This window comes from Heteronotia binoei, chromosome 8 (genome assembly GCF_032191835.1).
Source record: "Heteronotia binoei isolate CCM8104 ecotype False Entrance Well chromosome 8, APGP_CSIRO_Hbin_v1, whole genome shotgun sequence".
Lineage (NCBI taxonomy): Eukaryota > Metazoa > Chordata > Lepidosauria > Squamata > Gekkonidae > Heteronotia > Heteronotia binoei.
The window spans coordinates 1029751-1056843 of NC_083230.1; the positions used below are offsets into that span (position 1 = coordinate 1029751).

A 27093-nucleotide genomic window follows, 5' to 3' on the forward strand; every position below is an offset into this window, starting at 1 on the left:
AGATCTGTATGTGCCAAAGACCCTGAGGCAAGAGATCTTACAACACTGCCATTGTAATAAATTGTCAGGTCACTTTGGATACGTGAAGTTGCACCTAGTCAATAGACAATTCTGGTGGCCTCAAATGAAAAAAGACATTTCAGAATTTGTGACCACTTGCCCGGTGTGTATAATGGCAAAGAAACAAGGTGGGAAACCCCCCGGACTCCTCCAGCCCACTCCCACTGTGGAATGCCCTTGGTCCGTGGTCTCTATGGACTTTATAGTAGAACTACCAGCCTCTCAGGGCAAAACTGTAATATTGGTGGTAGTAGATACTTTCTCAAAACAAGCCCACTTAATTCCATGTAAAAAAATTGCCTACAGCAAAAAAGCTTGCTTATTTGTTTTTCCAACACGTTGTTAAGGTCCACTGATAAGGTCATTAGTGACCGCGGCTCGCAATTCGTTGCCAACTTCTGGCGGGAGTTTTGTAAATTAACAGGAATGGAACAAGGGTTGCGCTCTGCCTATCACCCCCAGACAGACAGGCAGACAGAACGCGTAAATTCGCTTCTAGAACAATATTTACGAGGAGTGATTTTCTATATTAAACAAGAATTGGAGCCGAAATGAGTGTTTAAAGATAAAATGAAAGATTTGTAGCAGTAGAAATAATATTAAATACAAAAAAAAGTTGTTATTGGGACCGTATGCACCAAATGGTGCAAAGGATGCTTTTAAAAAAGACATTATACAACAATTTGATGAACTGATTTATGACCAAGTTTTGATAATGGGGGACTTTAATGGAACAATTAAGAACACACTAGATAGGTCTGGGGGTAAAAAAAAAAATAGGGAAGGAAAATTGCCAGTCATTTTTTGAACTGGTCAAACAAGAAAATTTGGAGGATATATGTAGGAAATTTAATCCTGCAGTGCGGGACTATACCTTTTTTTCAGCAAGACATAAAACTTTTTCCAGAATTGACATGTTGTGGGGCACTAAAGACTTAGGTCTTATAACAAAGTAAATAGAGATTTTACCTAAAATTGGGGCTGACCATAACCCAATAATGCGGATTACAAAATTGTCTAAGAAGTTTTATTTATTTATTTTTATTTATTTAGAATTTATATCCCGCCCTTCCCACGGGTGGCTCAGGGCGGCTTCCAACAATAGATCCAACATAAAATTAAGCAATATTTAAACATATAAGAGAATAAACATTTAAAACAGCTAAAACAGATAAAACCATAAATATTAATAAATATTCGAAATGTATATAAAAAAACTCTGGCAAGTTGCATTAAATTCTCAAGCTAGGTGTCAGAACTTAAGAACTCCAGGCAGATCCCATACTTAGTTTCCAAGCTAGGATTTTATTAGAGAGAACTAAGAACTGTTAGATACAAGGTACAAGATAACAGTGATGGCGAGAGCCAGCACTGGCCCAGTTTTATATAGTAAAACAAACAACCCACAAAGCTTTAATTCACACCGTTACAGGCACATCTGTCTTCCCACCAGTGCTATCAGCAAAGACGTTGCCTCCTTACTCTGAAGGCCACACGATTCGGCTTCAAAGGGTGTCAGTGTGAGAAAGTACAGAGATACAACATTATTCAGTCTACAGCCCCCAAATACTTTGGATACCATCGGGGCAGGGTTAACTACTACTCAGGCACTTCAGGTTAAGAAAGGTTACAATATGGGGTCGGTCTGGTTCAACGCTCAGGTCCACTCTATGCATACTTGCCAACCATCAATTATACTGGTTCTACATTAAGCTAGCAATAATAAAGTTACAAGTTCTGACATACTGCCCCCCCTAAGCGCCCTCCCCCGGGGGGTGGCGGCTTGGGCTTGTGCGGGTACAGCAGGTGAAACTTTTTTAACAATTGCGGCGCAGCTACGTTCTGAGATTCGACCCATTCATCACAGCTCGGGGGGAAGTGCTTCCACCTGATTAAGTAATACAGTTTCCCCCGTTTGACTTTGGAGTCCAGGATTTCGTGGACTTCATGGTGACTCTGACCCCTCACTGTCGTCGGAGGGGGCGGCGGAGCCCTGGGATGGAAGGACGTGGCACCAGGGTCTTTCCGGAGTAAGCTGCAATGAAAAACAGGATGGATTTTGCTTAGAGACTTGGGCAGCTCGAGTTCTGCAGTCACCTTATTGATTACTCGTTTGATCCTAAAAGGCCCAAGAAACTTCAACGCAAGTTTGCGGCAGGGCTGAGGAAGGGGGAGGTTTTTTGTGGACAAAAAGACAGTGTCTCCCACTCTCAGTTCCCATTCAGGAGAGTGTTTTTTATCAAACTGTTTTTTGTAAGCCTTTTTCGCTTCCTCCAGGTTCTCCTGAATTCCCTTCCAGCTCTCCCGAAGGCCTTCCCACCATTGTTGGCACGATGTGGGTTCTGAGGGGGTGGCAGGGAGGGGAAGCGTTGGGAAAGGCTTGCCCTCATAGCCATTTATGATTTGGAAAGGAGAGGTTTTAGTAGAGCTGTGAAGGCTGTTGTTGTAGCCGTATTCAGCGAATGGGAGTAGGTCCACCCAGTTGGACTGTTGGAAGTTAATGAAACAGCGGAGGTACTGTTCTAGAAGGCTATTAACCCTCTCCGTCTGTCCGTCCGACTGGGGGTGGTAGGCTGAGCTGAGGCCCTGCTCAATACCCGCAAGTTTGCAAAACTCCCGCCAGAAGTTGGCAACGAACTGCGTCCCGCGGTCGCTAATGACCTTGTCTGGGAACGAGTGTAGGCGTACAATGTGTGTAAAGAAAAGTTGGGCAAGTTTTTTAGCCGTGGGGAGCTGCTTGCAGGGGATGAAGTGGGCTTGTTTGGAGAATGTATCGACCACTACCAAAACAACAGTTTTGCCCTGCGACGGCGGGAGCTCCACAATGAAATCCATAGACACTACCGACCAAGGCCGGGTGGCTGTTGGGAGGGGCACTAGGTGGCCGGGAGGTTTACCCCCTCTTCGTTTAGCCATCAGACAGGTGGGACATGAGAAGACGAATTCGGAGACGTCTCTTTTGAGCCTAGGCCACCAAAACTGTCGGGTAAGGAGGTTGAGGGTTTTGACATAGCCGAAATGGCCCGCCAGGCGGCTGGAATGACAATGCTCTAAAATCTGCTTGCGGAGGGAGGAGGGCACATAGATCTTTTCGTTGTGCAACAGGAGGCCGTCCTCGCTTTTACGGAGGTTCGGTGGTTGGTCTGCTTCCCGAGCAGTCTCCGCAACTAACTGAGACAAGAGGTCCGGCTCCGGGGGGCCGATCCTCTTCCCGGAGCGGGTGGTGACCCCCCCCGCGATGGCCGAAGGGGGGATAAGGGAGTCCACCACCTCCTCGCGGAGGCTCTCGTGCTGTGGCAGGCGGGAGAGGGCGTCCGCCAAGAAATTCTTGGTACCTGGGATGTGTTTCAGTACAAAGTCGAATTTGGCGAAAAACCCAGCCCACCGGATTTGTTTTGCAGTCATTTTGCGGCGCCCGGTCAATGCCTCGAGATTTTTGTGGTCAGTCCAGATTTCAAATGGGACTCTGGCCCCTTCAAGCCAGGAGCGCCAGGTTTTCAAGGCAAACATGACTGCAAAAGCCTCCTTGTCCCACACTGACCAATTTTTCTGCTCGTTCGAGAACTTTCGTGAAATATAGGCGCAGGGGCGCAGAACCCCGTTGTCCCCCCTTTGCATTAATATGGCTCCGACGGCGGCGTCGGAAGCATCACATTGAACCACGAAAGGTTTTAACTCGTCAGGGTGGGCCAACACGGGCTCCGAGGTGAAGAGGCGTTTCAATTCTGTAAAGGCTTTTTGACACTCGGGCGTCCACGTTAGGCGCGCGCCCGGCTTTTTTGTCTCTGCCCCCTTCCCCTTTGTTTTAAGGAGCTCCGTAAGGGGTAACATGATGGTGGCGAACCCCTTTATGAAGTCGCGGTAAAAATTTGCGAACCCGAGAAAACTTTGGAGCTGTTTGCGGGTTCGTGGGGGCTCCCAGTCTAGCACCGCTTGAACCTTTGCTGGGTCCATGGACAACCCTTCCCCCGATACTCGGAAGCCTAGATAGTCTAGTTCAGTCTTGTGAAATTCACATTTTGATAGTTTGGCATACAACTTGTGCTTGCACAGGGTGCTCAACACTTTTCTGACTAGTGGTACATGTGACTTGAGATCTGGCGAATAGATAATGATGTCATCAAGGTACACCACCACCCCCTTAAACAGGAACTCTCGCAGAACCTCGTTGATAAAGTTCATGAATACCCCAGGGGCCCCCTGTAGCCCGAAAGGCATAACCAAGTACTCAAATTGTCCTAGCGGGGTATTGAACGCGGTCTTCCACTCGTCCCCCTCCCTGATGCGGACTCGGAAGTACGCGTCTCGGAGGTCGAGTTTTGTGAATATTTTCCCTGTGGCCACAGTATTCAATAGGTCCTTAATCAATGGGATCGGGTAGGCATTAGACATCGAAATCCCGTTTATCGAGCGAAAATCTGTGCAAAGTCTAAGCGACCCATCCTTTTTCTTTCTGAAGAGGACGGGAGCGGCATGGGGGGCTGTTGCCGGTCGTATGAACCCCCGCTTCAGGTTTTTGTCCAAAAATTTGCGGAGTTCCGCTTTCTCCGCCCAACCCATGGAGTACAGTTTCGCTTTTGGCAGTTGCTGCCCCGGGATCAGTTCGATTGCACAGTCCGTGGGGCGGTGAGGTGGTAACTCATCCGCCTCCTTCTCACTAAAGGCCAGTTTTAAGTCCCGGTATTCTTTGGGGATCGAGGCGACCTCCTCGAGGGTGAGGCAGGCTCGCTCATTCCGGGGAGGCGGATGCGGCCCCCATTCGGGGCGCCAATGGTGGTGTTCGCACCTCCAGTCCGGGAATCGGACGATCTGCTCCTCCCACCTTATGTCTGGCTGGTGGCGGGCGAGCCAACCCGAGCCCATCACCACATCAAACGAGCAAGAGGGGGCAATTACAAAAGTTTCGATCCCCCAATGCTCTTCGGTCCCAACGGGGACCGCCTGCGTTTCTAGCTTACATGGCTCTCCCCTCATGGGCCCCCCGTCCATCTGCTGGAAAAGCATGGGTAGCGGGAGGGGGGACGTGGCTAATCCTAGCGCCTCTACTAGGCGGGGGGTGATTAAGTCCCGGTTGCACCCCGAGTCGATTAGTGCTCGGGCATGCATGAACCGTTTTAGGTTCGGGTTGAGAAGGGTTACGGCCATAAACAATAAACCCCCAGTGGCTCTCACCGTGAGGAGTGCCGGCTGTTGCTGGACCTGCTTCGCGGCACCCATTAAAGCAGGTCGTTGTCGTTTCCCGCCGACTCGGTGTCGTCCGACTCCCCGGTCGATTCTTCCACGGTTTCTGGTTCGGCGGTAAAATCCTCGTCAGTCGCCAAGGTGGTGGCGACGGAGCCCCGTCCGGGCTCTTTCGGCCGATTACTCTTTTTCTTCTTGGGCCCCGATGCGGTTGGCCTGGCTGTCGGCGGGGTGGACCCCGCTTTGGCTGGGCAGTTGGAGGCGAGGTGGTCCGGGTCGCCGCACCGGTAACACTTTCGGGCAGTGGTGGGGGTCGAGGTTGTCGGGGCCCGTCGCCCCTCCGCCTTGGTGGGTGTGGATTTCAACCCCTTCTTCGCCAGTTGCTGTCGGCGAAGCCCCACGTGCTGGATGTTGGTCTCGACCTCTCCGGCTAGCTGGATCCACCCGACCAAGGTGTCGGGTCGCCCGTGGCTGTAGCAGCGGTCGAGGACGTTCGGGTTCAGCCCGTTACAAAAAGCAGTATATTTCATAATCTCGTTCCACCCTCTCACTGCCGCGCAGTAGCCCAGGAACTCCGTGGCATACTCGCGAATGGATCGGTTGCCTTGTTCGATGCGCTGGAGGGCTGCGATGGCTTTCTCCTCGCGGAGCGGGTCGCCGTACTGGCGGAGCATGGCGTGCAGGAACCCCGCTACGGTTGCTAGCTCGGGCTTCCTCGCGGTGAACAGCCCGACGTACCATTTGCGGGCTGGACCTCTCAGTCGGGACGCAATGTGGTACACTCGGCTGGCTTCGGTCGGGTAGTCCGCACCCCAGTGGGTAAAGAACGTGTCGCACTGTATGGTGAAGTACTCCACGTCCTCTGGGCTCCCGTCGAATGTAATTTTCAGCTCTCTCCCCCCCCCTGCGGCCGGGGGTGCCGCGGGTTGGGGCACCGGGGCCGGCAGGGCCGGTAGGGCTGGTGCAGCTGGGGCCGGCGGCGCTGGCGGTGCGGGCACGGGGACCGCCGGGGGCGCCGGAACTGGCGGCGCCGGAGGCGCTGGGACCGGCGGCGCGGGGGCCCCCGGGGCCGGAGGCGCCACTGGTTGTGGGGCCGGTGGGGCTGGAGCGGGCACCACCGGCGGCGCGGGAGCCAGCGGGGCCGGTGGAGCCACGGGCGGTTGCCCCAGCGGCAGCCCTCCCACGGGGATCCCCAGGACCGCCGTCTGCAAGGTGCGGAGCTGGTCGTAGATCGCGCCTAGGTTCTGTTGCATCTCCTCGGCCATCATAACTCGGGAGGCGTGTACGTCGTTGTGAATTTCCCGTACATAGTCGAACAGGTCGTTGCGGAGGCTCCGGACCGGGTCGTCCCCGCCTCGCGGTTCTGGACCTTCGCCCTGGTCGTCGTCTCCGTCTCCGCTTGCCCCGTCGCCCAGCATACTTCTGTACCGCTGCTCCGCCGCGTCGATCGCCGCCGTGGACTTCCGCGGGCTCCAGGATCGGGGTGCGGCGAACGCGTCCACCGAGAAAGGTGCGGGCACCTTAATCTTGCGCCTCACCCCCGTCACCTTCGGGTCGAGCGGCGGGTCCTCCGTTGGAGTGGTGGGCTCTCCGTTGTCTGGAACCTTTGCAGCCATCGGGCCGGGTTTCCAGTTCAGATAAGCTCCGAAACAATGGGATCACTGTTATAATGTCAGAACTTAAGAACTCCAGGCAGATCCCATACTTAGTTTCCAAGCTAGGATTTTATTAGAGAGAACTAAGAACTGTTAGATACAAGGTACAAGATAACAGTGATGGCGAGAGCCAGCACTGGCCCAGTTTTATATAGTAAAACAAACAACCCACAAAGCTTTAATTCACACCGTTACAGGCACATCTGTCTTCCCACCAGTGCTATCAGCAAAGACGTTGCCTCCTTACTCTGAAGGCCACACGATTCGGCTTCAAAGGGTGTCAGTGTGAGAAAGTACAGAGATACAACATTATTCAGTCTACAGCCCCCAAATACTTTGGATACCATCGGGGCAGGGTTAACTACTACTCAGGCACTTCAGGTTAAGAAAGGTTACAATATGGGGTCGGTCTGGTTCAACGCTCAGGTCCACTCTATGCATACTTGCCAACCATCAATTATACTGGTTCTACATTAAGCTAGCAATAATAAAGTTACAAGTTCTGACACTAGGTATAGGCTAGCCGGAAGAGGGTCGTCTTACAGGCCCTGCGGAACTGAACAAGGTCCCGCAGGGCCCTCACCTCTTCCGGCAACTGATTCCACCATATAGGGGCCATAACAGAGAAAGCCCTTTCTCTGGTGGATTTCAAGCGGCCCAGGGACAGTAAGGAGATTTTGTGTTCCCGACCTCAGTACTCTCTGGGGAACATGCGGGGAAAGACGGTCCTTCAGGTAGACAGGTCCCAAGCCATATAGGGCTTTAAAGGTGATAACCAGCACCTTGTACTGGACTCGGTATATCACTGGAAGCCAGTGCAGGGTCCGGAGACCCGGCTGAATGTGTCCCCACTTTGGGAGACCCAGTAACAGCCGGGCCGCAGCATTCTGCACCAGCTGCAATTTCTGAGTTCGTGACAGGGGCAGCCCCATGTAGAGGGCATTACAGTAGTCCAACCTCGAGGTGACCGTAGCATGGATCACTGTTGCTAGGTCGTCGCGCTCCAGGAAGGGGGCCAACTGCCTTGCCCGCCTAAGGTGAAAAAACGCGGACTTGGCAGCGGCTGCTATCTGAGCCTCCATCTTTAAGGACGGCTCCAATAGCACCCCCAAGCTCCTGACCCTGTCCGCCGCTACCAGCGGCGCACCGTCAAAGGCTGGTAGGGGGATTCCCCCTCCCCTGTGGTTATTCGTCCCGGGTCCAAGACTAGCCTGGGAAACTGTCCCTGGAGGCCTTTTCTTCAAAGAGCAAATTCCTGCATCTGTTAGTGTAAGCAAAAGTGGCGTGAAAGATCTGTCTCTACTTTTCTACTTTGATGTGCCCAGGTTTAATTTAGAGTTAGTAACATCTCTATAATATATTGGTTTTATTCAGACAATAAAAGAGAGATTAAACAATGCTTGACAGCTGTAACGGCTCAGTTACAGGAGTTCCTGGATGACGCTTCAGCACTGGATGCATTTCAGTCCGACTTTCGCCCGTGTCACAGGACCTCTCCTGCAGCATCTGGATTGAGGTGGCTCAGCGGTGCTGCTGTTATTAGATCTGTCAGCAGCTTTTGATATGGTTGACCATCAGCTACTGACTAGCCACCTCGCTAACGTGGGGATTTGGGTGTCCGCCCTACAATTGCTGTCCTCTTTCCTCCAAGGTTGGGGACAAAGGGTGGTGATAGGGGAGGAATCATCCCAGAGATACCCACTTATATATGGTGTGCCACAAGGGGTGGTTCTATCCTCAAAGTTATTTAACATCTATATGCGCCCCCTTGCCCAAATTGTCAGGAGGTATGGGCTTGGGTGCAATCATTATGCGGATGACATCCACCTCTATCTGTTGATAGGTGGCTGGTCCGGCTCCATCCCAGATAACTTAGACCTGGCATTACAAGCCATGACATCCTGGTTCAGGCTGAGTTGACTGAAGCTGAATCCGACGAAGACAGAGGTTCTCTATATGAGTCGCGGTGGTCCAGGAAGGGAGTTTCCCTTGTCGGCCTTTGACGAGGTGCTTCTGGAGCCCCCTCTGACTATGGAGGTCCAGGTGGCAGCCACTGCCAAGTCTGCCTTTTTTCATCTGTGGTGGGTATGGCAATTGGCCCCTTTTCTGGAGCAGTGCAACTTAGCAATGGTGATCCATGCTACAATCACCTCAAGAATAGACTTCTGTAATGCCCTCTATATGGGGCTATCTTTGACTCTGACTTGGAAACTGTAGCTAGTGCAGAACATTGCAGCATGGTTATTAATGGGACTCACTTGATGGGAGCACATTCAACCGGTGCTGAAAGAGCTGCACTGGCTGCCTATTGTGTACCGAATCCACTTCAAAGTGTTGGTATTGACCTTTAAAGCCCTATATGGCCAAGGACCTGTTTATCTAAGGGACTGCCTCTCCCCATGTATACCCCAGAGAGCACTGCATTCAGCAAGTCAATGTATGTTATCCATCCCTGGACCAAGGGAGGCCAGATTATGCTCTACACAGGCAAGGGCCTTCTCTGTGGCAGCTCCTAATTTATGGAATGCACTTCCAGAGGCCACAAGAGTCCTGTGGGATCTCTCCCAATTATAAAATTGGGCCTATAAAACTGACCTTTTTCAGCAGGCCTACAGTAAATAATGCATGAAGAGCTGATACTAGTATGTTGCTTAATACTACCATCCATCTTTAAGACACCTAATAGAGCAATACAGAGAATTAAGAACGAAGCTGGACCGCCTATGTAAAAAAAATTATAGCATCATTTTTTAGTTTTTAAATTATAAATTGTTATATATGTTTTGATTTTATAACCCTAAGGTATTGTATTGTGGTATTGTGACTGTGAGCCGCCCAGACTCCGTATGGAGTGGTATTTAAGGTAGATAAATAAATAAACAGAATAGTTTCTCTTACTCCACTGGCTATATAAGGTAGCAAATGACTACCAAAACTATTTAGAGTTCTGTGTTGTCAATCCTACACTCTAAGGTGCAGTTTACAAGGATGAAATGCATTTCTAAGACCTTAGCCATTTATACATCAAGAAAAAAAATCTATTTTGCTTAGATTTACCACAGGAAAAAGCAATTTATTTTCTCTCGGACACTATTACAATTTCAAAGTTTGACTAAAACACTATTTCCAGCATGGTATTGTCAGACGTTGGAACTTCAAACAAGCATGAATCATTTTGTTTCAAAATTAATCCATTTATTTGAGAACAAGCGGTCTGGTATAGAAGCAGATTGAGTTTGATACTCTCCAAGGCTAAGCCTTGGGCTTTTGTACATTACAGAGAGGCATAACAATAAAACCATTCTCACACTCTTGGAGACAGTTGACGCTTCCCATACTCCCTTATCTCTTTCTCAGGGAAGGAACCCTGCTGGTTACCTTGGGGCCTGTTAGCTTCAAAGGCCCCATATGTTCTTTGTACCAAGTGAGAAATTCCTCCCCTTGCGGTTAGCAATTGCTTTGGTTTGAAATGCACATCTCTGTTCCCAGGGTTAGTATAAAGCATGAAATTTAACAGTCTACAAAATGGACTTAGTCATGTCAAGCAAGCATATCTATCTACTATAGCAATAAGGTTGAGTTACAATGTCTGACAGGTATAGCCTCAAAACAGGTAGGGCTATCCAGGTGGATTTAATAGGCAGTAGCCTGTAACTCTTAAAGTGACCGTTCACTGGTATTACTAATTCAACAGGGCACAAGATTTGGTACTTTGTGTGCAAGAAACACCAGAGCTGACTAAGTATAGATATGGAAGTGCTTATGGCATTGTCTATCTTGATTGTGGCGAACTATTGGCATACATCAGTTAGAAAAGTTGACATAAGCATCTCTTTTATTTATTAAATCCCCTTTGGCCTTGTGTCATTCAAGTCTGAGTATACTAAATATATACTGAGTATTCTGAAACCAAGATTTCTTCTGATTGGTTTACTGAGGTGAAAAAAAAAGAATGTAAACATATTTGTGTGTGTGTATAAATATAAATTTCTTGAGATACAAGAAGGCTGTTCGTCCATTTTGATTTTGTCTGTTTTTTGACATCTCAAGTTCTAGAGATCAAACACTGACATATTTTTAAAAAACTTCTGTCTTCCATGCCCTCTCTTTAGGTACATCCAAGGAGCTGCATCTCCCAAAGATATGCTCATTCTAGTGGATGCGTAAGTCACTCAAATTAGACATTCATGTGTGAGGGAGGGTGGAGAAAGTTCAAAAGAACTACTGTGAAAGATTTTTAAATTGAGAAGAGGAGGACTGATGAAAATTATTTTTATGGAAGTGCCTTGTTAGCATCTGAGTTCCTGATGAAACAAATTGAATATGGACCTCTCTCTCTGTATATACACACACGCTATGAATAAGGCTCGTGGGAATAAATGCAATGTGCTCTCGAAAGAGGCCTCTGAGCGAGTGCCCCAGCCTTGCATACTCAGGGTCAATTTGCTGTGGCATCATAGCATGACAATAATCATGCAGATGCTGAAGCTCAGCATTCCTTTTGTCTGCAGTGTGTTGTCACCTTTTCCTGTCATATTTAGCCTTGCAGCATTTAGCATCAGCATGTGCTTGTGGTATGATCTGTTTTTTTGGCCTGGCCTGGTTGTGTTATGGTATATCATAGAGTATGGGCATCAAGGCTGCTGTTTGCTCTAGGGGAATTGATCTGACTTCAGGTTTCCATCTCGTCCTCCCTTTCTGCAGCCTCTACCTAGGAAAAGTGCAGTCTTTCTCCACAGTGTGGACCAAAGCAGTAGGGAAGCAACCTCAGCAGAGTATAATGACACAAAGTCCATCCTGCAAAGCAGCCATTTTCTCCAGGGAAAGTGATCTCTGCCATCTGGAGAGCAGTTGTAATTCTTAGTGATCTCCAGCCTTGACAATAATAGTTCCCCAAGAAGAAATTGGCTGGTTTGAAGGGTGGAGTCTATGGCACCGTACCTGTCTGAGGTCCCACCCCTCTTTAAACTCCATCCTCTCCAGGCTCCACCCCTCAAATCTCCAGAAATTTCCCAAGCTGAAGTTGGCAATCCTATATCCTTCCCAGCCAAACATCAAACCTACTTTTATCTGTGCCACTGATTTCAGCTTTCCATCTCCTCCCCCATCCCTGCAACCTCTACCTAGGAAAGGGACAGTCTTTCTCCACAGTGGAGACCAAAGCAGCTTACATCATTCTGCTCTCCCCCATTTGATCTGCACAACAACCCTGTGATGAAGGTTAGGCTGAAAGTCTGTGACTGGTTCAAAATCATCCAGTCAGCTTCCACAGCAAGAACCTTGATATGGCAGACCCTGATTTGAAGCAGTAATTAGTACATCTCACTGGCTGTCATAGTCTGATAATGAAAAGGATCAAGCAGCCAGGCCTGTGCTAGCCACCTCCAGGTGGAGCCTGAAGATCTCCTGGTATCACAACTGAACTCCAGAGAACAGATCTGTCTCCCTCTGGAGAAAATAACTGCTGTGGAAGATGTATGGCATTATATTCAGATGAGACCTCTCACCTCCCTAGACTCTGGGTTCTGTAGACTCCAGCACCAAATCTTTGGGAATTTCCCAACCTGGAGTGGGCAAACCTTGTAAGGACTGGCCCCAATGAGTTCTCCCTCAAAGGCCAAAATAGACCTGGAAAGGGCCTCAACCCTCTGCCTATTACTGACAGAACCAGACTTGGAATACTGTGGTTGACTAGCAACAGCCACTAAGGGAAAATGGAGGACCTGGCAGGACAGGCCGATATGAAGGCAGTTTCCTCAATGGCCCAATCCTCGTCTATTCTGAGGCTGGAAGGTGGGGCTACTGTCTATGGAGATTGAACAACATATGACTCAGACAATGGGAGGGTAGGTGAGTTGTCAAGTAGATGGCTTGCCTTTTATATATATAGAATATATATGAAGACTTGTGTGTTGTTATTTTTCCCCAACTTCTGAAAAAGAGAAATAAACAGACACAGTCCCAGAAATTGCAGGAATATGTATTGCCTCCTTATGGGGCAATATTCCACCTCTTCATTTATAGCACAATCTGTGGTTGAATCCAGTGTGAAGTAATATCATGTGGCAGACATACTTGCTTAAGTAACATTGAACATCATTTAATAACAATATACACTGAAGCAAATTCTTACAGAAAACAGTTAAATATTGTCAATGGACAGAAAAGGAAGGTTCCATCACAACGGGAGGAGGGGGAAGTTCAACACCAGAGAAATAGATTATCTATATTCTATACTCTCTATACTCAAGCCCCCTTTTCACATGCAAATAGTCTTCACTCTTTCTATTCAAATTAGGTTACTCTGGGCAGAAAGCCATTTGAAAGGTCCCTTTCGCTCCCTCCCCACCTGCAAGTGGGAGGGGGTGAAAAGCGGGCTTCTAATGGCTGCCTACCCTCCTGCCTGCTTGCCTGTCTTCCTGTCATTTCTCTGTCTCCCTGTCTTCCTTCCTTCCTTCCCCTTTATTTTCTTACTTTCTCCCAAATTTTTACATAACTCTCACTTTATTCATTCCTCTCATTCTTTCTCTGTCCCTCTCACTGTCTTTGGCTGTTTCTACACTTGAAAGGTGAAAACAGCCAGGTGGGGAGTTAGCTTCTCCAAGTTGGGCTTCCCTTGCAAGGGAGGCCTGACTCACACACCCCACCTGACTACTCTCGCCTTAAAGGTGAAAGCAGCGGGGCAGGGCATTGGCACGGCTTCTCTGAGCACAACTCAGAGGAGAATGCCTCCACAGTGCACTCTCGGAGGTGCTCCACACCCCCGAGAGTGCACTGCGCATGCCTGGCTCAGCCAAAGCCTACCCAGCACTCCTTCCATGCCATGTCACCTGCTTTCCCCATGGACAGGAATCCGGCAGCAGGGCAGGCATGGGTGGGGGGCGTGGGGCAGGTGCCAGCCTGGGGTGCCCAAGGCCCTAGCACTGGGCCTGCCTGCATCCCGGGCAGGAAAAACAGGCAGTGGTGACATGTGTACCGCTCAGAGGCTGCCTTGCTTTGCAAACAAATGCAGCCATTGAGTGGCAGAGAGGTGCTGTGCTGCCCCCTTCACCTGCCTGAGTCCTGGGCAGGCGAAAGAGTTGGTACATGGCAGCAATGTGCACACCACAATGAGGGGTGGAGGTCCTTGCCTGGGGCAGCATGATCCATGCCCGGCACAAGGGAGTAGGCAAGGTTGGCGGTGGTCTGGGGTGCCCCCTCCCCACCATTCTCGGCTGAGAGTGTCTGGATGGTGCATTGGTGGCACTCTCCACTGAGCCCGGCTTCCCTCACAAGGGAAGCCGGATTCAGGAGAATGCACTCCACCTGGCTACTTTTGCCTTGAAAATGAGAGCAGCCAAGCGGGGCGTGTTCTTCTCCAAGCTTGGAGGAGAAGAGTCCGCCCAGCCAACCCGGATGCTCTCACCTTCATGCGAGAGCAGCCAAGCTGGATGCCTTCTTCTCCTCTGAGCTTGGCTTCACTTGCAAGGAGAAAGAGGCAGTATGTGGCAGCAATGTATGTACTGCTGCATGGGGAGCGGGGGTCTTTGCCTGGGGCGGCTTCTCTCCCCTGCTCCAGGGTTTTTGTGGCTCTGCCCACTTCTCCTCCCCCCTCCTGAAATAAAAGCTCAGTTCCAACCAGACCCAAAGCAAAGCCCATTTTTGGTGATTGGGAGTATGTGTGTGACAGCAGAGCCTTGACTGGGGTTTCAACCCCCCCCCCCCCCCCCCGCATACCTATGACTGGGCAATCTTGAGAGAGAGCTGAATTGAATCTCCAGCCTCTGTGAGAGTGAGGGGCCTTCAGGCTTTCTTCCTTCTTTTGAAAATGTAGGTGTAAAACTCTGCAAAAGGTGAGCAATTCAGTTGTCTGGAATTCAGCTGATCCCAGGAGATCTTCACGCTCCACTTGGAAGTTGGCTATCCTAGGTCTGGCAGCACCCTCTGAGTGACTTGATGCCACCCAGCTGGCATGACTTAACTAGGCCTGACTGCTTGCTCCTGTACAGCAGCAGTCCCTTTATGACAGCCAATGTGAATTAGCAGTTGACAACTCCAGGTTGGGAAATTCCTGGGGATTTGGTGGGTGGGGCCTGGAGAAGGTGAGTTTGAGACAGGATGGGACCTCAGCCAGGTACCATGGCATAGAATCCATTCTCAAAATTAGCCATTTCTGCCTGGAGAACCATTGTTGCCAATCTCCAGGTGAGGGCTATGTCATTATACCCTGCTGAGGTCACTTGCTTCCTGTTTTTGTCCCCATTGTGGAGAAAAAAACTACTTTTACTAGGTAGATGCTGCAGGGAGGGCACACACACACAAACACATATGTGGGGATAGCCAGTGATGGGGGAGGGGGGCTTCAGAGCGGGGTCTGCGAGACCCAGGTTTTTGCTGTGGAAGCTGGCTGGGTGATTTCAGGCCAGTCACAGACTAACCTAATTTACAAGGTTGTGCAGATCAAAGTGGGGAGAGGAGAATGATGTAAACTGCTTTGGTCTCCCCCCCCCCCACCAGTGTGAAGAAAGATTGTCCTTTTCCTATGTAGAAGCTGCAGGGAGGGGAAAGGCAATGGAAAGCTGAAAGAGAGACAGATAACGGGAAGGAGATACAGTTGCCAACTCCAGGTTAGATAATGGAGATGTAAGGGGTGGAGTTTGAGGAGGGATGAGACCTCAGACAGATACAATGCCATTTCCTCCTGGGGAACCACTGTTGGCAATTTCCAGGTGAGGGCTGGAGATCACTCAGAATTACAACTGCTTTCCAGATGACAGACATCAGCTTCCCTTCAGGTGTGGGGGGAGTGCATGCCTTCACTGGGTGGATGGAAGACAGCAAGAGTGGGGGGGGGCACTCATCCAGAGCCTCTTTCTAGAGCCTATTGAATTTTTCTTCACAACGGGCCTTATTACTAGTCTTACTATAAAAAGGTAATGTGTGAATCAAAATAATCTTTGAGTTGTTTTAAAAATCCCAGCTACTGTCTGTCTACTGACATGTTGATATTTTAAACAAAACTTCTTTGTAGGAGCGGCAGTGTGAGTGGATTGACACTGAAGTTGATCCGGACATCTGTCATTGAGATGCTAGAAACTTTGTCCGATGATGATTTTGTGAATGTTGTTTCAGTGAGTACCTCTCTTTTAACTGTGGTCCAAGAAAATTACTTTGAAATTTACTCACACACAAAAATATTTGAGATGTATGTTGAAAATGAAGCAGCCTTTTTATTATTAAAATTGAAGACAAATTTGGAAGCGGTTGACTGATAGAGCCAAAGAATGGAAATAGAGGGGGGAGGGAGGCAACATTCCTCTTTGAAACAATGGGAACTCCTAAATAGACCCCTGGCTGTCTTGAAATGCTTAACCCCAGCTGTATGCTACTGACTTGAACTGCTATAAGACAACAGATTGTGGATATGAAGAAGTACAGCAGGTTGTCCTCAGTTGGTGCAAGGGCAGGAGGTCTGTCAGTTTTAAAAGAAATTATACTGCATACCCAGTACTGCTGTGATTGCTATGAATACTATTACTACTTCTTTAGTAATGGCATAAATATGGAACAAATATCCCTGTTAGGATTGTCAGTTCTCAGTTAGGAAATACCTGGAGAGTTTGGGGGTGGACCTTAGAAATGGTGGAGTTTTGGGAGTGAAGGGACCTCAGTAGGATACAATACCATAGAGTCCACCCTCCAAAGCTGCCATTTTCTCCAGGGGAACTGAACTCTATTGTCTGGTGATAATTGCAGAAGATTGTCTGGTGGTAATAGCAGAAGATTTCCAGGGCCCACCTCGAGGTTAGCACCTTTATCCCTATAGGTTAGTGGTTTTCAGAGTGTCTGTTGTAACTGAGTAGTTTTCATCTGCTGAAAAATCTGTTTTAGCTGCAGGCACTCAAGAATGTTGCAGGTGATCTTGGAGCATGTTCTAGGAGACCACTAATTCTTTAGTTCTACTAAGCAGTCAAATATATTTAGAGTTTGTTTTGTGAATCTGTATGCCACCTCTTCAAAGATCTGCTCAAGACATCACAACTAAAATTCCAACCCAGTGGAATCAAATAAAAACAGCCCAACAAAACAAATGTTTTGTGTTCTTATGTCCATCAGTGGCTATTAGCCACAGTGTGTATATATGTGTGTGTGTGTATATAATTTTTTTTGTTGCCATTGTGTGACAGAGTGTTGGACTGGATGGGCCATTGGCCTGATCCAACATGGCTTCTCTTATGTTCTTAAATATCTCTAGCAATAAAAGTATTCTGATTGTACCAGTTATAAAACTGCTATCAATACCGAAGTATTGTAAAACCATCTTGAAAGTAGGTCACTAAAACATCAGTATTGACAGGCAGGATCTAAGCCATAAAGTACTCTGCCCTGAGTCTGTTCACAGGTAAGGTGGAATAGAAATCTACTAAAATAAATAAATAAATAAAAGCCAGTTTGGTGTAGTGGTTAAGTGCAAGGACTTATTCACAAGTTTTCACAGAGCTGTTCCCCTCAAGAGCAGTTTCTGTTAGAGCTCTCTCAGCTCCACCTGTATCATAGGGTGTCTCTTGTGAGGAGAGGAAAAGAAAGGAGATTGTAAACTGCTCTGAAACTTCTTCTGGTAGTGAAGGGTGGGGTATAAATCCAATATCTTCTCTTCAATCTCTAAAAGGTAGAAGAATACTTTCAATTTGAAGTCTGGGCAAACAGGAACATTTTAACCTGGTGCCTGAGAACTTTTTGATTGTTGTCATGTGTTTTATATATATTCCAGCTCTTGTTTTACTTTTTTTTTTTGAAGGGTAATTTTACTAGTTTTAAAATGTGATTTTATTGTGCATGTTTTAATTTGCTAACTGTCTTATTTGCTAACTGCCTTAGGGTAGAAAGGAGGGATATAAATTCTGTAAATCAAAAAATAATAAATGTAAAGTAGGCATCCGAGACAGCCCGTCACTGCCAAGAATTCTTTGTCTTTGTTTCTAGATACAACTCACCACTCCTCCATAGGACAGAGGGAACAGGGCTGGAGATGAGGGTCTCTGTCTGTGTAATACTGTAGTTCCATTTTTATTTGAATGTTGTTTACACAAATGGTCTTTGACTACATAATAGTGAAACACCCCGAATCTTTCTTGGGTTGGAGGGCAGAATTCAGCACTAAACTGAAGTCTGGGTCTTTTGAATGCAATACTAAGAGCACTTTTCTGGGAATAAAATCCATTGAATAAAATGTGATTTATTTATGAATAAACCTGTTTGAGATTGTCCCAGAAGGATTATAAAACTGTTAGACTAACTTTTACATTACTCCTCATAAAAATGTTACTATTCATATATCACTGTTTTTCTGTGTAATTTTAAAAAAATTGCTTCAGAGGCAGATGTGGTCCACCTTTCCAGGGAGCCAGGCGGGGCCAGTGGTGGCATAGTTCCGTGCCCACACTGTCTCACCTGGGTAGAACCCTCTGGGGGCTTTAAGGTGCTCCGGCGCTGGTCACCTGTCTGGGGCTCGGTCAGGGTGCAGCTTGTCCAGCAGGGTGCAGATGCGGCGGCCCATGAGGAGTTCTGCTGGACTGCGACCTGTGGAGGCGGTAGGTGTGGTCCGGTAGGCCATTAGGAAACACGCCATGTCTTTTGGCCAGTCTGAGGGGCCCAGACGGTTCAAGGCCTCCTTTGCCGTGTGCACCATCCGCTCTGCCTGGCCGTTGGTGGCTGGATGAAACGGGGCAGAGCGAATGTGCCTGATGAGGTTCTTGGCCAAGAAGTCCTGGAACGCTGCGGACGTGAATGCTGTGCCGTTGTTGGTGACGATGGTCTCCGGCAACCCGTGGGTTGCAAAGATGGCCCTCAGAGCCGTGATGGTCGCCTGCGACGATGGCGAGGGCACCTGGACCACCTCCAACCACTTGGAGTATGAATCCACTAGTATGAGTAGAGTCCACCCATGGAAGGGGCCAGCAAAGTCCATATGCAGTCTTGACCAGGGGGTTTTGGTGGATTCCCATGATTGCACTGGGCCACGTGGGGGGTCAGGCCTTGACACCTGGCATGTCGGGCACCTTTTAACCCAAGCCTCAATTTCTGCATCGAGGCCGGGCCACCAGACATAGCTCCGTGTGAGAGCCTTCATGCGGACTATGCCCGGGTGTGCCTCGTGCAGGGCTCTCAGCACTTGGTCTTGCAAGGGTTTGGGGATGACGACTCTGTTGCCCCATAGTAGGCAGCCTTTGTGGGTGGATAGTTCGTCTTTCCGGGCTGCAAACGGAGTAAATTCCGGCCCAGTCGAGCCCCTAGGCCACCCCCTCCCCACCCAGTCCAAGACACGGGAGAGGACTGGATCACGAGCGGAGCGGGCAGCAATGTCACGGGCGAGCAATGGCCTGTCCGGAAGCATGTCCATCAGTAGGATCTGATGAGCCGGGGCTGGATCGGGATCCACGTCAGGCAAGGGCAAGTGGCTCAGGGCGTCAGCATGGCCCATTGCCTTGCCCGGGCGATGCACTAGGGTGTAGGTGTAGCCGGCTAGAAAAATGGACCAACAGAGGACCTGTGGGGACAACACCTGAGGGGTCTGCCGGTCCGATGCAAAGAGGCCCAAGAGGGGTTTGTGGTCCGTATAGAGGGTAAAGGGCCGGCTGTAGATGTAATCATGAAATTTTTTTACGCCGGCCACAACTGCCAACCCTTCTTTGTCGATTTGGGCGTAGTTCCGCTCCGCTGACGAGAGGGTCCGCGAGTAGTACGCGATAGGGACTTTGGTCCCATCAGGGAGTCGGTGGCCCAGAACTGCCCCCACGCCATAAGGGGATGCATCGCATGCAAGGACCAAGGGCAGGGTCTCGTCGAAATGGGCAAGGACGGAGTTGGACATCAGGAGGCCCTTGATATCCTGGAAGGCTTTAGCGTGCTGGCGGCCCCATGCCCAGGGTCGGTTCTCGTCTAGAAGCCGGTGCAGGGGTTCGGCCACCGCTGCCTTGTGGGGGAGAAAAGCATGATAAAAGTTTAGGAGGCCGAGGAAGGCCTGGAGTTCTTGCTTGTTGGTGGGCGCTGGAGCATCTCTGATGGCACGCAGCTTGGCGTCAGAGGGGTGGACTCCCTGGGCATCGATGGAGAACCCCAGGAATTCCACCCGATCCACGCCCAGGAGGCACTTCTCCCGTTTGACCTTGAGGCCGGCTGTTTCAAAATGTTGTAGGACTCCTCTAAGGCGGGCGGCGAATTCTTCAGGCGAGGCTGCCGCGATCAGCACATCATCGAAGAATGGAGTGACTCCGGGAAGTCCTTTTAAAAGAGAGTCCATGAGTTCCTGGAACAACCCCGGAGCCACACTCACGCCAAATTGCAACCGCTTTACTCTAAAGCCCCCCCGGTGGGTCACAATTGTTTGGGCATTGGCCGTGGCCTCATCCACCGGCAGCTGTTGGTAAGCTTGGGCCAAGTCCAACTTGCCAAAAATTTTTGCGCCAGCTAGGGTGGCTAAAACGTGGCTGACGATGGGCACAGGGTATGCGTGGGCCTGAAGAGCCTTGTTGAGGGTGCACTTATAGTCTGCACAATCCGCACCTCCCCACTGGGCTTGACTGGAGTCACGATGGGAGTTTCCCAGGTTGCGTGGGTGACAGGCTCTAGTATTCCCTGTGCAATCAGTTTATCCAGTTCCTCCTCAATTTTAGGCTTGAGCGTGAATGGAACTCGCCGCACTTTAAGCCTAATAGGCCGCACTGTGGGGTCGAGGTGTAGTGTAACCGGGGGACCCGTGTAGCAGCCCAAGGTGCCATCGAAAACGGCCGGGAACTCTTCGCAAACCTTGTTAAAGTCCACTCCGACAGTCTTATTGACCCCCCTGATCTCTATTCCCAGGGGCTTGAACCAGTCAACACCCAAAAGGTTTGTAAGGTGGTTCTTGACCACTAGCACTTGTAGCTGGCCCTTGAACCCCTTGTATTGGACTGGGACCGGGCCCACTCCCAAGATAGGCACCTTATTCTTCTGGAAGTCCACTAAGGTAAACCCCGGGTCCCTGAGACGAGGCCTCAGCCTGGTGGGAATTTTAAAAAATGTCTCTGCCGCTATAATAGATGATGCTGACCCAGAGTCCACCTCCATTTGGCAGGGCACCCCCCCGATCCCTACATTGACCCGGATTTTGGAGGGCCTGACTGGCGAGGGTAGGTACTGTACCGGGTATGGGTGGGCGTGGAGAGCGTCGGTCTCGAAGTCTGGCTGGCCTTCGGAGTGCACAGATCTTTGCGGGACGCGTGCTCGGGATTTGGATCTGCAGGCGCAGGCGATGTGGCCTTCCTTGTTGCAGAGTCGACAGGTGGCATTCCGGAATCGGCAGGTCTTCCGCTCGTGCTGGCCCCGGCAACTTGCACATGCAGGTAGTGTCTTGTGTCTCATGCCCTGTGGGACATGGGTGGTCTTCCTTCCTGCTGAACGATAGCCGGTTTGTAGAGCTTTGTCCTCGTCTGAGTCCTCTGTAGATGGTTCAGGGTTGATCTGGTGTGCCGCAGCCTGTCTTGTCAGCCGTGGCTCTGCTGATCTGCCCTTCTCCCAGCTGGTGGCCACATCGATTGCCTTTGTTAGGTCGCACTCAGAGAGGGACAGGAGTTTCTGTACTAGTTTTTCGTCCCTCAAGCCCCATACAAACTGGTCGAGAAGGGCTTCGTTGAGGTCTGCGAAACTGCATCAGCTTGCCACCCAGCGCAGGCTTGTCAAGAACGCCATCGTGGTTTCACCTGCCTTCTGTGTCCTTTGTCGGAAGTCCCAGTGCCGGGTGAGCTTGGTTGGCTGGGGCTGGAAATACTTCTCCAGAGCGCTGATGATGTCGTCCACCGGCGTCTCTGAGAGCTTCCTGGGTTGGAGAAGAGCCCTGGCTAAGTCCACGGTCTCCGTGCTACACGTACTGATAAGCAGAGCTCTCTGCATGGTAGTCTCTGTAATCTTCCAGAAGGTCAGGTATGACTGGAAGCCTTCGACCCATGAGTCCCACAGCTCGGGGCGATCGATGCTAAAGGGCTGTAGGAGGTTGGCTGGAGCCTCCATTCTTGGCAGCGTGTCTGGGCGGCTTGCGAGCTGGGGTGTGCGCAGAGCGGAGGTGCGGACCCAGATGGCTTGGATTTAGCCACCTTTCCGTGTTCCTGGTTCTGTTGCTGGTTCTTACTGACATCCCATCCTCGTCGCCAGTGTAAAGTACTGGGGTTGGCGCAGTAAGAGACCAGAGTCGGAGAGTGATTTCAGCAAGCTTTACTTCAGGAACACACACACAGACTGAGCTCTATTCAAACTTCCCGCTCTTTTATACAATTCTTGCCCCCTTCTGATTGGTCCTTAACTATCTACATGGATTGGCTATTTACAGGGCCCTAAGGGCCTATCAGGGTACAGTATGAGCCTAGATGTTGATTGGCTACTTATGTTTCAATCCTTCCCCTGATTGGGCACGCTTAGGCCTTCTCTGGAACCCTGGTGTGGAGTACAAGCTTTGGCTTGTTCAGCTTCCCTCCAAAAGTAACAGTTCCCTCCAAAAGTAACAGTTCTCCCATTTAAGCCTAGGACACAACAATTGCCTTTTCAGAGTAAAACCCCACACCAACAGAAAGATAATTTACTTTACATGACTTAAAGCAAGGGTGTCAAACATGCAGCCCAAGGGCTGGATCAGGCCCCCAGAGCAACTGGCTGTCATCTGCTTCCTTCTCTTTCTCTCACTTCTTTCTGCATCACAACTTGCTTTGCCAAGCTTGCTCTATCTCAGAAGCTATGGAGCAGAGCCTCTAGGCTTCTCCCTTGAGCTCTCTCAGTCACACAGCAGTGCTATTGATCCAAGCCTCTTTTTCTTCTATTGGCCAAGGTTCATCAGAGCAAGAGTTGTCAGTTATTAGAGACTGTTAAATACACAAAATATTGAAGAGTGCTAATGTTTTAAGCATGTTTTATTTTAAGTTTTTTTTTTAAAAAAATCTTTAATTGTGTTTGTGTCCTTTATAAAGTTTATATCTCCCCTAAATTACATTTTATGACACATATGGCCTGGCCCCACAGAGACCTATTTATGTCAGATCCAGCCCTCATAACAAATGAGTTAGACACCCCTGACTTAAAGCTTGGAACTTGCGTAAATACTCTATGATGTTTGATTGGAGTAGTTGTGGATAATGGGATTTTAGTGAAATTCCTTTTATCCTTCCATGACAAGAAGCAAAAACGTGTGCTTTAAGAGAAAATCAAGACTATGCCAGGTGACCAAAATAGAATCACTTTGACTGAGTCATTTTGGCTGCAAGGGAGTTTTAGGTTTTGTTCTAATTTCCCATTTTGATGCAGAAAATGCAGCATATCAAATGCAAAGTTAGGCATCACCTACAGTCTCAAATGATTACTTGATTCTTGTGTCTCTGTTTTACTTAGAAAAAGCATTCAGGACAACTTGGGGCATGTCAAAGTAGTAATAATAACAATAACAACAACAAGGGGGAGGGGGAGGAGATTGGATTTATACCCTGCCCTTCAATTGGAGTCTCAGAGCAGTTTACAATCTCCTTTCCCTTCCCTGTCCCACAACAGATATTCTGTGAGGTAGGAGAGGCTGAGAGAGCTCTTTTGAGAACTGCTCATGTGATCACAGCTATTCTTAACTCTGACTGACCCAAAGTCACATCAGCAGGTGTATGTGGAGGAGTGGGGTATCAAAACCTGTTCTCCCAGATTCGAGTCCTTTAAGCGGTGGAAAACCAGTCCAAGTGAGATTAATAAAAGGGAACACAGGCAGTGGCAAATCAAATGCAAGACTGTGATCAGGCAGGCAAAAAGGGACTATGAGGAGCATATTGCAAAAAACATAAAGACCAACAATAAAAATTTCTTCAAATATATTAGAAGTAGGAAACCAGCCAGGGAAGCAGTGGGGCTCTTGGATGACCATGGGGTAAAAGGATTACTGAAGGAGGATGGGGAAATGGCTGAGAAGCTGAATGCATTTTTTGCCTCCGTCTTCACCGTGGAAGATGAGAAGTGTTTGCCCGCCCCAGAACCACTAATATTGAAAGGGGTGTTGAAAGACCTGAGTCAGATTGAGGTGACAAAAGAGGAGGTCCTACAACTGATAGACAAATTAAAAACTAATAAGTCACCGGGTCCGGATGGCATACATCCGAGAGTTCTGAAAGAACTCAAAGTTGAACTTGTGGATCTTCTAACAAAAATCTGTAATCTTTCATTGAAATCTGCCTCCGTTCCTGAGGACTGGAAGGTAGCAAATGTCACCCCCATCTTTAAAAAGGGTTCCAGAGGAGATCCAGGAAATTACAGGCCAGTCAGTCTGACTTCAATACCGGGAAAGTTGGTAGAAACCATTATCAAGGACAGAATGAGTAGGCACATTGATGAACACAGGTTATTGAGGAAGACTCAGCATGGGTTCTGTAAGGGAAGATCTTGCCTCACTAACCTGTTACATTTCTTTGAGGGGGTAAACAAACTTGTGGACAAAGGAGACCCGATAGATGTTGTTTACCTTGACTTCCAGAAAGCTTTTGATAAAGTTCCTCATCAAAGGCTCCTTAGAAAGCTTGAGAGTCATGGAGTAAAAGGACAGGTCCTCTTGTGGATCAAAAACTGGCTGAGTAATAGGAAGCAGAGAGTGAGTATAAATGGGCAGTCTTCGCAGTGGAGGACGGTAAGCAGTGGGGTGCCGCAGGGCTCGGTACTGGGTCCCATGCTCTTTAACTTGTTCATAAATGATTTAGAGTTGGGAGTGAGCAGTGAAGTGGCCAAATTTGCGGATGACACTAAATTGTTCAGGGTGGTGAGAACCAGAGAGGATAAATCTTAATATAATATAAATTGTGAGGAACTCCAAAGGGATCTGTTGAGGCTGGGTGAGTGGGCGTCAACGTGGCAGATGCGGTTCAATGTGGCCAAGTGCAAAGTAATGCACATTGGGGCCAAGAATCCCAGCTACAAATACAAGTTGATGGGGTGTGAACTGGCAGAGACTGACCAAGAGAGAGATCTTCGGGTTGTGGTAGATAATTCACTGAAAATGTCAAGGCAGTGTGCGTTTGCAATAAAAAAGGCCAACGCCATGCTGGGAATTATTAGGAAGGGAATTGAAAACAAATCAGCCAGTATCATAATGCCCCTGTATAAATCGATGGTGCGGTCTCATTTGGAGTACTGTGTGCAGTTCTGGTCGCCGCACCTCAAAAAGGATATTATAGCATTGGAGAAAGTTCAGAAAAGGGCAACTAGAATGATTAAAGGGCTGGAACACCTTCCTTATGAAGAAAGGTTGAAACGCTTAGGGCTCTTTAGCTTGGAGAAACGTCGACTGAGGGGTGACATGATAGAGGTTTACAAGATAATGCATGGGATGGAGAAAGTAGAGAAAGAAGTACTTTTCTCCCTTTCTCACAATACGAGAACTCGTGGGCATTCGATGAAATTGCTGAGCAGACAGGTTAAAACGGATAAAAGGAAGTACTTCTTCACCCAAAGGGTGATAAACATGTGGAATTCACTGCCACAGGAGGTGGTGGCGGCCACAAGCATGGCCACCTTCAAGAGGGGGTTAGATAAAAATATGGAGCAGAGGTCCATCAGTGGCTATTAGCCACAGTGTGTATGTGTGTGTGTGTGTGTGTATATATATATATATATATATATATATATATATATATATATATATATATATATATATATATATATTTGGCCGCTGTGTGACACAGAATGTTGGACTGGATGGGCCATTGGCCTGATCCAACATGGCTTCTCTTATGTTCTTATGAGTCTGCGCCCCTAACCTCTACATCAAACTAGCTCTCATAATAATAACAGTAACAACATCAACAATAATAATCCGCCAGAAATTTATGGAAGCACAAATCAAACAAGATTTTGGGGAGGGACTGTGGCTCAGTGGTAGAGTATCTGCTTGGGAAGCAGAAGGTCCCAGGTTCAATCCCTAGCATCTCCAACTAAAAAGGGTCCAAGCAAATAGGCATGAAAAACCTCAGCTTGAGACCCTGGAGAGCCGCTGCCAGTCTGAGTAGACAATACTGACTTTGATGGACCAAGGGTCTGATTCAGTAGAAGGCAGCTTCATATGTTCAAGATCATGGAGAAAGTTTATTTGAGACTTGTTTATTTGAGTACAAACAGACAAACACCTGGAGCATAACACCCTGATATCACAATTGTAGAAAAAATAAGAAATAGGATTTGGATAATTGACATTGCAATCTCAGGAGACAGCAGAAAAAGAAATAGCAGAAGATCACAAAATACCAAGAATAGAGTTAGAGTGACTCTGGGATAAGAAGGTTACCATTGTGCCAGATGCCATTGGAACCCTTGAACCAGCGCCTAGAAGTTTCAAGAAACACCTGGACATTCTGGGCATTGAGCAAATGGAACAGCAAGAACCCTGCAAAGATACTTCTACAATTCCCAAGAACTAGGCTAGATCTCAATTTGCAGAAGACCATCTTGTTGTTGTTAACCATTCAGTCATGTCTGACTCTTGGCAATTCTATAGGCCAGCTCTCTCCGTATTTTCTGATGTTGTACTGTTTCTTTGAGTTGTTCCATGCTCAGGCTGGTGTTGACTTTTATGGTGTCTAGCCACCGTGTTCTTTGGCAGCCTGGTTTCCTTTAGTTACTAACCCTTCCAAGCATAATTGCTTTTTCATGTGAGTTCTTCCACATGACATGGCCGAAATAAGACAGTCAGTTTTGTGATCCCCCCCTTCCAATGGCATGTCTCTTTTTATGTGTTCCAATACTTACTTGTTTGTCACCTGTGCTGTCCAAGAAATGCACAGGAGCCTTCTCCAGCACTGCAGCTCAAATGAGCCAATTTTCATCTTGTCTTGCTTCTTCATGGTCCAACTTTCACAGCTATAAGTTGCTATGGGGAACACAATAGTACAGATTAATCTGCATTTGGTTGCTAGGCTAATGTCCTTGCTCATCCATATTAGATTCATGCTCATCATTGCTTTGTGACCCAGTGTGATTCAACATTTTATTTCTGGACTACATTCTCCACTTTGGTTGATCAGTGATCCTAAGGAAGCGAATTCTTCCACACATTCAATCTCTTCATCAACAACTTTTTTTTTTTAAGTCCAGAGAGAACACATAGTACTCCCCAAAGGCTTGGCATATCAGAGATGGTTTCTATGGTTTCCCCATAGCAGGGCAGAATTTAATAGGC

The 27093-nt window shown here is 48.4% G+C and overlaps 1 protein-coding gene across 5 annotated transcripts in view; it reads left to right on the top strand.

Moving 5' to 3' along the window:
- The window catches only part of CACNA2D1 (calcium voltage-gated channel auxiliary subunit alpha2delta 1), a 1217365-nt gene that overhangs the window by 798936 nt on the left and 391336 nt on the right, over positions 1–27093 (top strand). For all 5 annotated transcript variants that reach the window (XR_009555717.1, XM_060244655.1, XM_060244656.1 and 2 more), the window contains exons 9-10: positions 11009–11059; positions 15907–16006. Coding sequence is in view for 4 of the 5 variants with exons in the window: in XM_060244655.1 (XP_060100638.1) it covers positions 11009–11059; positions 15907–16006 (151 nt within the window). In the remaining variant the exon portion in view is untranslated. The remainder of the gene's footprint in view (positions 1–11008; positions 11060–15906; positions 16007–27093) is intronic.